The sequence below is a fragment of the Colossoma macropomum genome, unplaced genomic scaffold, assembly GCF_904425465.1.
Source record: "Colossoma macropomum unplaced genomic scaffold, Colossoma_macropomum, whole genome shotgun sequence".
Classification (NCBI taxonomy): domain Eukaryota; kingdom Metazoa; phylum Chordata; class Actinopteri; order Characiformes; family Serrasalmidae; genus Colossoma; species Colossoma macropomum.
The window spans coordinates 36,668,902-36,682,955 of NW_023494793.1; the positions used below are offsets into that span (position 1 = coordinate 36,668,902).

Below are 14,054 nucleotides of genomic sequence, written 5' to 3' on the forward strand. Positions count from 1 at the left end.
ATTTAATGCATCATGGCAGTATGTGCATGTGTGTGTAAGGAGCAAGAGGGGTACACAGCAGGAGGTTAAATGTGTGAGAAGGTTCCTGAAGAGCCCCTGTCCTGCGCATTTTACTGCTTCCTGCTACAACACACCCCTTTCACCTTATGAGGTGTTTGTTAATTAGCTGCTTAGATGGACCAGGTGTTTTGGGATCAGGAAAAAACATTTAATGTGCCAGGCAGGAGGAATTCCAGGACCAGGATTGGGAACCCCTGCCCTGGAGCTTCAAGAAAATGCTAATACACTAACAAGTAATGGAAGTCTATATCCTAATAATTAGCATCCCAGAGAGTAAGAATATATTGGTCCAGTGGCTTGATGAGGTTGGCACCCCGCTGACTGTATGCCACTGCTGGTTCACCCTTAGACCACCCAGATTGTTGTCCTGCATACAAGGCTCAACTAGCTTTAATCTCCTCAAACAGATTTTAAATGTATGTAATCTTTTATTTTGGAAGGTAAACTAAAATATTGCAAACCATTGAGAGAAAACAATTAATGACTAGGCCTAAAATGATTTTGTTGAAAATGTTGTTGCTTATTTTTGCGTTAGATTGGTTGCAGCTGTATAACCAGCTGTATTCATGATATTGCTGTTAAAATTATTGACTAATTTACAAAGGATAAAAAGTGGCATTTTGTCTAATATTCTGCTTAACCACTGGTGTGCTACCTGGAAAATGCTGAGGGGAAAGCTAGTGGGCTGCCAGCTTTCAGGGGGCCAACGGAGTACTATCTGGGCATGCTAGGTGCACCCCTTAATCATCACACACTCGCCTCAAACCACATGGTTACGTAATCTCAAATAGTCTCAAATAGTGCACAACAAAAAAGTACACAAAATAAAACCATTGTTACAGACATTTGAATGTTCTCTGTACTTCGGTCCATTTTTAAACACTATTCTACAAGTTGTTCTTCAAAGGTTCTTTATTAAAGGCAATGAATGTATATAAACTGTGACAGCTAAAAGAACTGTATGAATGCATAAATGGCTCTTTATATGATTCTCTATGATGGAAAAGCTGAATATGATTCTTCAAAGAACCTTGATGGCACTAAAAAGGGTTCCTCTATTGTTACAAGTCGTAAAACATTTTTTGGTAGATATGTAGATATTGGCTACACTTGAGACAAGGGGGAAATGATGAAAACTACTTTCACCCCCTACATGGCCAGGGCCATGGGTCCAAAAAGTACAGACTTCATAGCGCAACCAGTTTGCACTGAAGTCCCTGTAGTTACTGAATAATAAGCCTTAGTATGTAATAAACCTGGGATTTAAGGGGTCAAAAGGCACATTTTATGAAAAAAAAACAAACTCAGAATTTGAATTCATTATTTTTGCAATGCTATGAAAAACCAGATCATTTACATATATCCACCTATTCAGCCTACAGCAGTTTAGTCCTGCCCATTCACACTGAAGTTATAAGGGGTATTTCAGACAGATGCACAATACAGGGCTTCCAATCGTTTACATGTGTCATTTTAAAGGCAGAGTAACAAAGGAAAACTGTCTACTGTGTGTCTTCAACTGTATGTCTTCACTTCTAAGAGAAAAAAAAAGAAAAATAAAAAGTTGGAAAAGGATCATGTAAAAATAAATGGACTGTTTTTGGTTCATAAAACCACACAGGTGGACATCAGTAGAAACAATAAGAAAAATATGAGCCCTGAGTGAATACAGAGCAGAAAATTACAATGACCAATTTCTTTACTACGGCATGCTGGCACTAGAACTCATGACGTGTCAAGTCCTGAGAAAACGTAAACATATCAGTCTAAACTGGATACTCAGATTGTCCCAGAAAGTTGTGGGCTGTGTTGTTGTCGCTTAAAGCCTTCCCCCACACACTTTCACGCCTTCTTTCGTGAGAGAGCTCCTGGATTCTAGAAACTACCAGTCAAGCCTGTACTGTCCCAGCTGTCGGGGGGCTAACACCCTCCCTGCCCCCGGCCAGTGGAGGGGGGCTGACATGTGCTGCTGATTGCTCAGCTGTCATACATATACCCTAAATAGACCATATCTAAGACATTCCATTCTCCTCTGGAGGGGTGAACCGCTGTCCCTGTTCATTTTCTTTGTAAACAATATCATGACATATTTTAGGTTGGAATCCACTGACTGCTCGAGCAGAAACAGAAGTCCAAGCTGATGCTTGAAGTGTAAAGGGATCATTTGCTTTTCACCAGGTGGGTTAGCTCAAGGTCCTGCTGTTCCCCCTGATGGAAGTGGTTTAGCCCACTATCCTGGTATGTGCCCACCTCACTCAGAGATAAATATAAATGCAACTTGGGGGTCTGTCGCACTGAGAGTTAAAAAGCTGAAAGAGCACTGCTACCATTTGATCAGCCATTGCTGAGCTGACTTTGAATCCAGGAATCGACTGACACCAATGACGGTACGTGGCTTCCTGCAGATTTTTGTGTTTTTATTTGTTCTCTCAGTACAGATAGGCTGCAGAATGGTGTGATAGCTTATCTTAACGGTGATGGACATTGCTGTCCGTCCTGCAAGCTGGAGTGAAGGTAAGGCCTCTCAGTAGGGTGAACCTTTGCCCATATAAGGCAAGAGGGTAGAACACTTTGGGTTTGAGATGATAGCATGTGCCTGACCATTTGCTAAAGAACTTTCAGAGGAAGACAGAAAATGGTGAGTTGCATCAATGGAACAGAAAATATGATATTTTGAATGATTTATTAACGTGTAATGCTGTTTTCAGTGGTCTTGCTGGTAGGAATAGTTTGTTTAAATGAAAAACAGCAGTGATGGTACAATTTAGAGTAAAAGTTTGAATGAAAAGTTTGATCTTTTCTTACACAAGTTCCATAGTTATGTTTGTATGTAATTTACTCAGTACTATTTATAGATTCTTTGTGTGAAAATGTGATTTCTTTGCATGTGCGTAAGCTACAGTACATCTACTTGCAGAGGCTTTGTGTTTAAGCAAAATGTTACACGTCTGAGCAGATGCCCCTACCAATAAGACTGCGGGGGGTTTGATGACTTCACTGATGAAGCAAAACCATTCAAACTAGCTCATTATTTAATAGAATTAATGACTTAACCATATCCTTTTTGTAGATGGGGGAGATGGGAGATCCAGTCCAGCTAAAGGAGGAAGGCAACAAGCACTTCCAGGCAGGAGAGATTGACCAAGCCATTGAGTGCTACACAAAAGCCATCAAAGCCTGTAAGGACGAAAAAGCCCAGGCCGTCATCTACAGAAACAGATCAGCCTGCTTCCTCAAAAAGGTATTTCTTAACAAAACCATGCTTATTTCTGTTTGCCACAGATTTGTTCTTTGCCTATTTTGAATTCTGAAATTGCATTTTAATTCCCTGCCTAGGAAAACTACTCTGGCGCTGCTTCTGATGCCTCCAGAGGTAAATGTACATTGCACATTTTTCAGTTGACCTGCATATTTGCATGAGGGAAAATGAAGGTGCAACTGTTCCGCTAAAACCTTTATTTGCCGTTTCATTACTACAGCCATAGATGTGGACGCCTCTGATATCAAAGCACTGTACAGAAGATGCCAGGCACTAGAGAAGCTGGGTAAACTGGACATGGCCTTTAAAGATGTCCAGAGGTGTGCAACACTGGAGCCTAAAAACAAGACCTTTCTGGAAACTCTCAGGAGACTTGGAGCTGAGATCCAACAGAAGGTGAGAGTTCTCAGTGAAAACAAGATGAATTTGAGTCACCCGTATTAAATAATCTTTGAACGCAGTGTGCTATCAATACAAATATCAACAATTAATTCTAGGAAATATTGACATTTACACTGATATTTACACTGATATACACCCTTCAAATATTGTTTATCGTGTCTTTGGCAATATGCAAGCAGCATTTCTAAAATATAACAAACTGAAAAGTTGGTATTTCTGGAAACTCTGTAGTACAGACTTCAAAACAATAGTTCTTCAATGGTTCTTTAGAAAATGGTTCGATATATACATAGAACTATGAACACTCTACCAACACCTTGTATGACTAAAGGGCTCTTTGCATCGTGAAAGGATTCTTCAGATTGATGGAGAACGTGCTGTAGATGGTTCTATATAGAACCTTTTTGAAAAGGGTTCTATATAGCACCAAAAAGGCTTCTTCTGTTGTTACAAGCTTGACATTGCAACAATAAAAGAACCATTTTTGGTGCTACAACCCTTTTCAAAAAGGTTCTATACCAAGCCATCTACAGTACATTCCGAAGAACCCTTTTATGATGCAAAGAACTCTTTAATCATGCAAAGGGTTCTTTTAGTGTTCATGGTTCTATATAAAACCATTTTCTTTACTAAAGAATCCTTAAAGAACCATCATTTTTAAGAGTGTAGTTGGCCCATGGATTTTTGAGGTTAATCAAGTGTTGAGAGTTTTAGAACATTTTCTGAACCATCTGTTTCTTCCACAGCTGAAGACCACCTTCTCCACAGACTCCAGAGTGCAGAACATGTTTGACATTCTGCTGAGTGAAGAAGAAGATAAAGAAAAGAAAGAAAAGGTGCAAACATGTTATACCCATGTATTCCATTAATTTCCCCAACAGAATCAATAGTGAACATGATTTGCAATATATATAACTACGCATTTGCAGCTGTTCCTCCCAAATGTTAAAACTGATCGCTTTCCCTCTTTCAGGCGGCCAACAACCTAATTGTCCTGGCTCGAGAAGACGCAGGCTCGGAGAGAATCTTCCAGAATAACGGCGTAGCTCTGCTCATGCAGTTAATCGAGACTGGAAAAGTTGAGATGATCTTGGCTGCCATCCGGACACTGTCAGGAATGTGCACTGGCCACAGAGCAAGGGTGAGTGACAGTAGAAGAGCAGAACAGCATGAGCAGCATTAAGAACACATGGGCCATCATATTCAGCATATTTTGCAATATATCATTACAGCGACAAATTTTATTGTGACCAATAAACCAAAAATATTATATTCATAAAAGAAACCTTAAAATGGATGCTCTTTAAGGGTTTTTAAGCAAAGGTAATGGTTGTTACAAGTAATAGAACCCTTCTTTGGTACTATAGTGAACCTTTTTGCTAAGAGTGTATAAGTATTGTAGAAGCTAGTTCTTCATTTACTGAGTTTTCTCCTTCACTTTTTAATCACATTTTTCTGTGTATATAAACAGGCCACTGCAATCATCCACATGGTAGGAGTTGACAAGCTATGCAGTATAATGGGGATTGACAACGAAGAGATTGCATTGGCAACTTGTAACCTGTTCCAGTGTGTCTACGAATCTCTGTCTGGGGCAGATAGCAGAATTTATGGCAAAGAGGAGGCCCTCGTGCTTGGTAAGATATTTATTGAATGATGACATTTATTAAATTGAGTAAAAATGTTATATTGTCACTACTGATGGTTGGTCTGTTCAAGCGTTCATTAAGTGCCACGATTTGTGGTGAGAATAAACTTCTTACATGCTTTTATATGATTTTGAATGTCCAACAGTCATTGTTATCCATAAAGAATATACTTCTAATTTACCAAGTTTCCTTTTTGCTGTTGGTCAAAAGATTCAAGCAAAGACCTGAAGACTATTCTGCTCGCACTGCTGGAGATGATTGGCAGTAAGAAGGTCTCAGGGCACGGCCGAGACCAGGCGCTTAACCTGCTGACCAAGAATGTGCCCAGAAAGGACAAGAAAGACCCTGATCACTCCAAGACCCTCTTCACCATTGATCATGGTTAGTACTGCGCTCTTATAAAAAACATAACTGCAAAAAAAATCATACCACAGAAGAACTACTTTTGGTTTCTTAAAGCAGTAGTGGGGCCGCCAGTGCCAGTTCTGCCATTTTAGATGGGCCCAGACTTTCACAGGCCGGAGGTCTACAGCAACATAATAACCATATTAGGATCTTGCTGTCCCTAGAAAGAGAAAGAACTAGAACACACAGGAGGTTTATGTGATTTTGATTTTAGCAGTTGTTTTGGGTTGGCCCATTGGGCCCAATCATGCCACCCCTGCTGCCCTAAAGAACCATGTTTGAGAAAAAAGAGAAAGAGAAAAAAGAGATTTGTGAGTGTGAAGAACCTTTTAAAGTAAGTGGAACAATCTTACTCTAAAGGTTCTACACCAATGTAAGGGTTCTTCCTAGAAACTCACATCAAGTTTCTTTAAACTTTAACATCTCATTTACCAGAAAATAGTTCTCTAAAGAACTATTCATTGAAAGATTCTTTAGGGAACCAAAAATGGTTCAAAAGCTATTAAGGTGCCGCTTTATGGAAAGTTTTCCACCTGCTAAATGTGAGTGAGTGAGTGGGTGAGTGAGTGAGTGAGTGAATGAGTGAGTGAGTGAGTGAGTGAGTGAGTGAGTGAGTGAGTGGGTAAGTGAGTGAGTTACAAGGCAGTCCAATGAGGTGTTTCGCATCTAAAAACTGAAGACTACATGAGGTGATGACAGCCATTAATACATTACGAATACATAAGCTCTAAATTAAAAATTCAACCACTTATCCTTTACAAACGCACATGTAGAGTATTTTTAAGTCTTAATGCCTTAATGTTGATGCTTATTACTCCAACCCAGGCCTGAGGAAGATTCTGAAGGTGTGTGGTCAGGTACCAGACCTGCCCGACCAGTTGCCCATGACAGAGAATACTCAGCTTATTGCCAGTGTTCTCCTCAACAAGCTCTATGACGACCTGCGTTGCGATCCTGAGAGAGACAACTACAGAGACATCTGTGATGATTACATCAAGTGAGACTCTCGTGTAAAATTGCTATCTTTATACAGCAACTACTGTGACCCTTTAATCTTACAACTTATCCAAACAAATCTCCCTCTGTCCTCCATTCACAGGAGCAAGTTTGACCCTAACGACATGGACAAGAACATCCACGCCATCAATGCCCTTTCAGGCCTGCTGCAGGGACCCTTTGATGTGGGCAACATTCTTGTGGGTCGTCAGGGTGTGATGGAGATGATGGTGGCTCTGTGCGCTTCTGAGAGGGAGGTGGATCAGCTGGTGGCCATAGAAGCCATCATCCATGGTTCCACCAAAATGAGCAGAGCCTCTTTCATCATCTCCAATGGAGTCTCTCTTCTCAAGGACATCTACAAGAAGACCAATAATGAGAAGATCAAGATCAGGGCACTAGTGGTAAGCACTGGAAAGCATGTGTTTGAAATGACATTTAGAAAGAAGTTTATTTCCACAAATACTCATATTTATACTCCCATAAATATAATACTGTCCTTGATGTTCTAGTGACAAAACCTTACATGGAACCTGAATTGTAAATCATGATGAAGATACTATTTTGACACATTATCTCAAACTGGTATCCGAATGCTAATGTTGAATGCTAAACATACTCCTAATATGTTAAAGAGCCTATATTCTAGCTTCTTCTTGTATTTTTACTTTTTCCTTGAGGTCCACTCAATATTTGATATTTTGTGCTTTTATATACCAAAAACATGATTCATAATTTACATGACCATTTTCAAACCTCTATTTATCCCTTAGAATTATACAGGCCTGTTTTTGTTACTGTGCATTTAAGCCTAATATATGTAAATGACCTCTGTTCTAATTGGCTACTCTATATTGTGCTTCTTTTAAAAAGCAATTCAGGCTAAAACATTTCTTCAATATATATGTGAATGAGAAGGTTAAAGTTCTGTAGACTTGATGGGTAAAAATATGGGTAAGCATATTTATTGGTTTTGTGAGGTCAATTCAAACAGGCTGTTTTTGCAGCTGTTTCCATATACAGATGGACTGCATATTGGGAATGGTAGGTTAAAGCCCTAAGGAACCTAAATCTGTGTTTTCATATGTTCATATTGCTCTTATGGGCACACAATAGACATGTGCAAAGTATGTCTTTTGAAATACTTTCCAACGTCCGAATAAAGGACCAATCGATTCGGCCAAAATTCTCCTCCTTCAATGTACACTGGGCTGTTCTGTCTTGGCTTGCCTGTATGTAAACTGCATCCTCACTAGTCACAGGCTGCCCACACAGCCTTAACTAAACTGTATAGTTTCTATGTGTTTGAGTCAGATAATCTTACAGAGAGAACGCTAGCTACCAAGTGAAAGCTAACCTAGCAAGCATAACTGAGCTAGCAAAATAGCTCTATTTGTGTCCAGTCATCTGACCACCTGTTTGTTCAACTGGCCACACACAAGCATTCCCTGAATGTCCAGCAGTAAAGTAAATATGAACCTTATCTTCTTTAACACATCACCATATGAAAGCTGGATCATGTTTTTAGTGACTCATGGTCACTCATTTCTCCCAGCTTTCCTCACACTGTTGTGTTTAGGCCTGCTTTACTGGTGTTGCAGAATGGGAGTTTTGGACTAAGAGCTGTCAATCATGCATGCTGATTAGAATATTAGGAACACCCCCAGATGGTTCTCAGATAGGTCTGATAAGCAATTTTTAAGCTGCGGTTTCATCATATTTCTGTATCTTTTTTCATTCAAATGTTGCTGGATGTTTAATATAACACTCAACTGCAAAATCATACAAGCATTTTTAATATTTTACTGTCTTATTGATGTTTTGAAAGTTTAATAGTGTTTATATCCTCAATTAACTCTTTTATTTGAAAATCTGCCTTGCATGACATAGGCCCTTTAAACAGTACCCTGAAATAGTACCACAGATTTGGTACTTAAATATAATTTTGTATTCCTTTCCTCAGGGTTTGTGTAAACTAGGTTCAGCTGGAGGAGATGATTACAGCATGAGACAGTTTGCTGAGGGTTCCACTGAGAAACTCGCCAAGCAGTGCAGAAAGTGAGTGTCCCGCTCAGTGATGTCAATGACGTGACTGACACTAAAAGAATGTAGTCATTCTACACTATGCATGTCATTACATAAGCATGAATAGGACACAGTTATACCGCACCTTTTTCAAGGTGACAATAGAATGACTCCATATTATTATGCGTTTGTATTACAGATGGCTGTGCAACCCCACTCTTGATGTCCGCACAAGGAAATGGGCGATTGAGGGTTTGGCCTATCTGACCAGTGATGCTGATGTGAAAGATGACTTTGTTGAGGATGAGCCAGCCATGAGGGCTATGTTTGAGCTTGCCAAGGTAAGACAAGCTGGCAAGAAATATTGCATTCATCTCAAGGACTTTAGTTTAAAATGACTTGTGCAGATTTATTCTGCATTCTTGGTTAACCTGGTTATTCTAGAAATAATAATAATAATAATAATAATAATAATAATAATAAATGTTTTTTCTTGCAGTCCAGAGATAAGACCATCCTATATGCTGTTGCATGCACATTGGTGAACTGCACCAACAGCTATGATAAGAAGGAGATCATTCCTGAGATGGTGCAGTTGGCCAAGTTTTCCAAGCAGCATGTTCCGGAGCAGCATCCAAAGGTAATGGGCAAGGGTGATATTAATAACCTCTTAAAAGGCTCGTATCTTATATTTGTCCTTTATTTTATTATTTTCCCTGAGACATTATTCATTTGTACATAACAATTTTCCAACCTCTCTTTATCCCTTAAAATTAAACAAGTAGGTTTTGTTAATGTGCCTTTAAGACTAGCTCTGTTTTGATTGGCTGACCTGCATTGTGGCACATTAAAAAGCAGTTCAGGCTGAAACACTACTTATAACTTCAGTGAATGGGTGGGGCTAAACTGCTGTAGGCTGAATTGGCTGACGTAAATGTGTTGGTTTTTGTGACATCTTTCAAAACAGACTGTTTTTGCAGCTTAGTTTCTGAATGAAACTCCTTTAAAAATTCATATTTGCATAATATGGGCCTGTTAAACTTCACACTTATTACTGTTTTAATTGTATAGCCAGTAACTACAGTGACTGATTCTGTAACTATGTTATGTAGTTAGAAAACCAAAGAACTGAAGTGTGCACTAAAATGCAGAAATGAATTTGAAATGTATTGCATATTTAATCTAAAGCTCCAGATTACCTGCAGCTCTTCAACATGCTGAAGTTTTTTCCTCTGAATTCACTGAGCTTTCATATCTTGTAATATGCTTATTGTTCACCTCAGGACAAGAAAGACTTTATTCAGAGGAGAGTGAAAAGGCTTTTGAAGGCTGGAGTGACATCAGCTCTCGCAGTCATGGTCAAAGCAGACAGTTCCATCCTGACTGATCAAACCAAGGAAATGCTTGCAAGGTGACAACTCAAATAAATGTTCATGTATTATGATGATCTGAAATTCTCTATAACTGAACATCATCCTTGAAGGGGTGATAATCTCACATTTTTCTTGTTTTTTTCTCTGAGGTCTGGACTTTGGTTTGGATTTATATATATTATAGTTTGGTATAGTGTAGTGGAGAATATCGCTATCTTCCACACAGCAGGGGTTTGCTTCTCTGCCCATGTAAGCACACTACACTATACCAACAAGAGTGTCCTAATGCTATATTCATCTACCTCTGGAACATGATTTAACTGTATGTCGATCTGGATAAAAGCATCTGCCAAATGTATAAATGCAAATATACCAAAGCAATCATAGTTCATATTATAAACTGCACTCCAACTATGTTTAAGGTCCTATATCCAAAATTTCTCTTGTATTTTATTTTCCCCAACCTCCACTTAAGATGTTTGTGAGGTTTTATATAAACATAATTCACAATTTAAATGAACATTTCCAACGTCACTTAACATGTTAATGATATTAATTAAACGGGCTGTTTTCTGTATATGCCTTTGAGACTGATATATTTAAATCATCTCTGTTTTGATTGGCTGTTCTGTATTGTGCTTTATGTAAAAAGCAGTCTAGGCTAAAGTAGTCCTTATAGCTACAGCGTGAATAGTGGGTTAATGGTGTTGGGGCTAAACTGCTGTAGGCTGATTATTATTATTTGTTTTATTATTTAAAGAATTATTGTCCTTACAGCAATGGTGATAGGAACCAGCAGTTGTGATGTTTACATTGCAAATATAGCCATTTTATTTACTATCCAAAATGACCAGCAAATCTGCATGTTTTATATATATTTTGTTGATAATGATAAAATATCTGAAAATCTGAAAAAACTGTGTTTTCTTTGGGAACCATTTTGCCTTAAAACATCCTGCATGTAGCCTTTAGTAAATGCATTTTATTCCAAAAGCTTATCTCACTACTTTAATGTAAAATAATGTCTCAGACATCAGGCAGCAAATTCATAACCAATTAATTTAATAACTTTCTGTTAGGCCGCTTTTAGAGGCATTTTCATGGTGTTGTAAACAAGAAGTTTCAATAGAATGTGCATTCGACATCAAACCAGACTTAATGAATTTACGTCAAACCAGTTTTAATGACTTTATTACATTATGTAAATTTAATTTTACGTTCATGTATGGACCAAATGGACTATGGAATTAAGAGTATGTTTTGAAACTTTAACAATGCTTACATAGTAAATTATACTTTTTTTATTTTTTTTTCCATGATATGGGCCCTTTAAGTCAAAAGAAGTTAATATATTGCCTCTTTTCCTCTATTTAGGGTGTTCCTTGCCTTGGCAGAAGATCCAGTGGACCGTGGCACAATTGTTGCCCATGGCGGTGGAAAGGTAAGAGACAAAAGATCTCAGCTCTAAGTGTTTTTGTAAACCATGTGCTTGAACAAGTGTCCTAACGGTTGGGTTTCTGTGGCACAGGCTCTGATTCCTTTGGCCATAGAAGGAACAGACTTAGGAAAAATAAAGGCCAGTCATGCACTGGCCAAGATTGCTGCCATCTCTAAACCTGAGATTGCCTTCCCCGGTGAGAGGGTAAGATCGTTTTACAAATTTCCACTTCCACAATTGATTGGATGTGAAGGTTAATCAAAACAGCGTCAGTCATGCTAACTCTTTTGTTTCTTTTCTCTCTGTGGCAGGTATATGAAGTTGTGCGGCCACTTGTTTCCCTGCTGAACACAGAGAGAGATGGCCTTCAGAACTTCGAAGCCCTACGGGGTCTCACCAATTTGGCTGCCATGAATGACAAGCTTCGGTGAGGACCATACATTATGGTCATGTTCAAGGCTATGGACAAATTTTGTGCAAACTGGCCCTTTTAAGGAGTAGCAGAGCCACACATGCTAATGTTGTTACCAGTGAAATGAAAGCAAGTAGCCACCAATCAGCATGATGTCATTTCTTGCTGCTAATTGACAGCTATTCGCTTCAATTCATTATTAGCAACAAGTATTGGGAATATGTATTCAGAATACAGAAATTAAGTATCTGTATTCAGTTCCATTGTTTTATCAGTCTACTCAGGCTTCAGTAGGAACTTTAGTGTTTGTAAAGAAGTATGATCAGTTATTAATCTAATTTAATTTAAATGATAAGCAAATTGTTCATCAAACGTATTAACAGAATAATTACACAAAGAAAGCGGCCAACCAGTAAAAGCGAGGAATATTGTGAATTGAGTTAAAATAAAGATTTTTCCAGGTGTCTTACCAAGATGTATTGTAAATGTATTTGGAATATGTTAATTCTTTTTGTATTGTAATGAAATACATTACTGAATACATTTAGGACAGCATGTTAAATTTTCAGTCATCGCTACTTTTTCAAAGTATTTTGTCCAACATTATCAGTATTGACTAAACAATGTGTTTAACACTTTTCCCATTTTTTTCTTTCTCAGGGTGAAAATCCTGAAGGAGAAGGCTCTTCCGGAAATTGAGAACTACATGTTTGAGGAGCATGACCAAATCAGACAGGCTGCTACGGAGTGCATGTGCAATCTGGTGTGCTGCAAAGAGGTGAGAAAGAAACTTCATTTGCACAGATTGCTGCCTAAAGCCATATTTTCACTCTAATGTTTTTGAAAACATTTGAAAACATTCAATCTTGACCTGACAGGTTCAGGACAGGTATCTGGAGGATGGTAATGACAAGCTGAAGCTCCTTGTGCTCCTCTGCAGTGAGGATGATGAGGAACTGCAGATAGCAGCAGCTGGCGCTTTGGCTATGCTCACTGCAGCACAGAAGAAACTCTCTGTCAAGATGACCAAAGTGGTATGTACTATGACCCTTCTGAAGAGCTCCAGTGGCCTTAAGAGCTCTAAACATCTTGGCTCTTACTTAACAATTTCTACGGAATATTCAGTATTTTGCATGTATTTCTATTTGAAAACAAAATACAATATAAACATTAGAAGTTAAAATAAAAGGTGGAGGCCCTAAATTAATGTATCAGCAAAACTTTTAATGATTTACTGATCTTTTTTGATGTTTCTGAATGACAGACTCAGCAGTGGCTTGAGATCTTGCTGAGGCTGTGTCTCCATGACAATCCTCAAATCCAGCACCGAGGCCTGGTGATGGTGTTCAACATGCTGGACGCTGATGAAGAGCTGGCCAAGAAGCTGATTGAGAGTGAACTGCTGGAGATCCTTTCTTACGTTGCCAAGAAAGAGGACAACCCCAAGATACAGGCAGGCATCGACGCAGCACGTGCCTGCCTCTCCAAAGCCATGGATCTTGGACTGATCAAACCTTTCACACAATAAGTCAGAAATAAAACTGGTAAAATGGGAACTGGTATTAGAGGTGGTAAAAAGAGACCCTTGGAGACTTTGCTTTCTGGGAAAGTGGAAGTACTTTTCTGTCTGTAATGATGCGCATGGATTGAGATGCATAGATTCATTTTTTTGTTTGGCTGTTTTGATATGGGGTCCCTAATTTGGTTTTTATTTGATATGTAATTATTTATGCTTTATGTATTTACACTACATGTTTATAAAAATAGAGATCTTTTCAGGAAAATGCATCTTTTGTGTCAATGAAATGACGTGTGCATGCTCCTACTTTTTTTCACGCTGCATGTACCTCTCCACCACAAATGTATTTAAAAATGAATTTTATACTTAATCTCAAAACTCTTGTAAAACAATGTGTCAATGTGGCAGTGTATTTGGAACCATTACATGTACTATCTATCTGTGATGGAGTAGCTTTTAAAGACATAAAACTCTTCAGACGTCTGGTTCCTATCATCACTGTTGTAAACAGTTCTG

The 14,054-nt window shown here is 38.6% G+C and overlaps 1 protein-coding gene across 1 annotated transcript; it reads left to right on the forward strand.

The window, feature by feature from the left end:
- Positions 1-2,337: 2,337 nt before the first annotated feature.
- unc45b (unc-45 myosin chaperone B) lies at positions 2,338-14,021 on the forward strand. Its single transcript, XM_036579416.1, has 20 exons — positions 2,338-2,447; positions 3,131-3,301; positions 3,397-3,433; positions 3,540-3,715; positions 4,468-4,557; positions 4,695-4,862; positions 5,193-5,358; positions 5,581-5,751; positions 6,601-6,772; positions 6,875-7,175; positions 8,735-8,829; positions 8,996-9,137; positions 9,296-9,436; positions 10,080-10,207; positions 11,544-11,610; positions 11,698-11,811; positions 11,919-12,034; positions 12,680-12,797; positions 12,898-13,053; positions 13,284-14,021. Exons 1-20 carry the CDS (start codon positions 2,442-2,444, stop codon positions 13,545-13,547), a joined length of 2,799 nt encoding a protein of 932 aa, XP_036435309.1. The 5' UTR covers positions 2,338-2,441; the 3' UTR covers positions 13,548-14,021.
- The last annotated feature ends 33 nt before the right edge of the window (positions 14,022-14,054 follow it).

What these genes read in the sequence shown, in the direction of transcription:
- unc45b (XM_036579416.1), top strand. An exon ending in AGAGGAGGCCCTCGTGCTTG is followed by an intron (nt 5,359 to 5,580) that starts GTAAGATATTTA and finishes GTTGGTCAAAAG; the next exon opens with ATTCAAGCAAAGACCTGAAG. An exon ending in TTGCCCATGGCGGTGGAAAG is followed by an intron (nt 11,611 to 11,697) that starts GTAAGAGACAAA and finishes TCTGTGGCACAG; the next exon opens with GCTCTGATTCCTTTGGCCAT.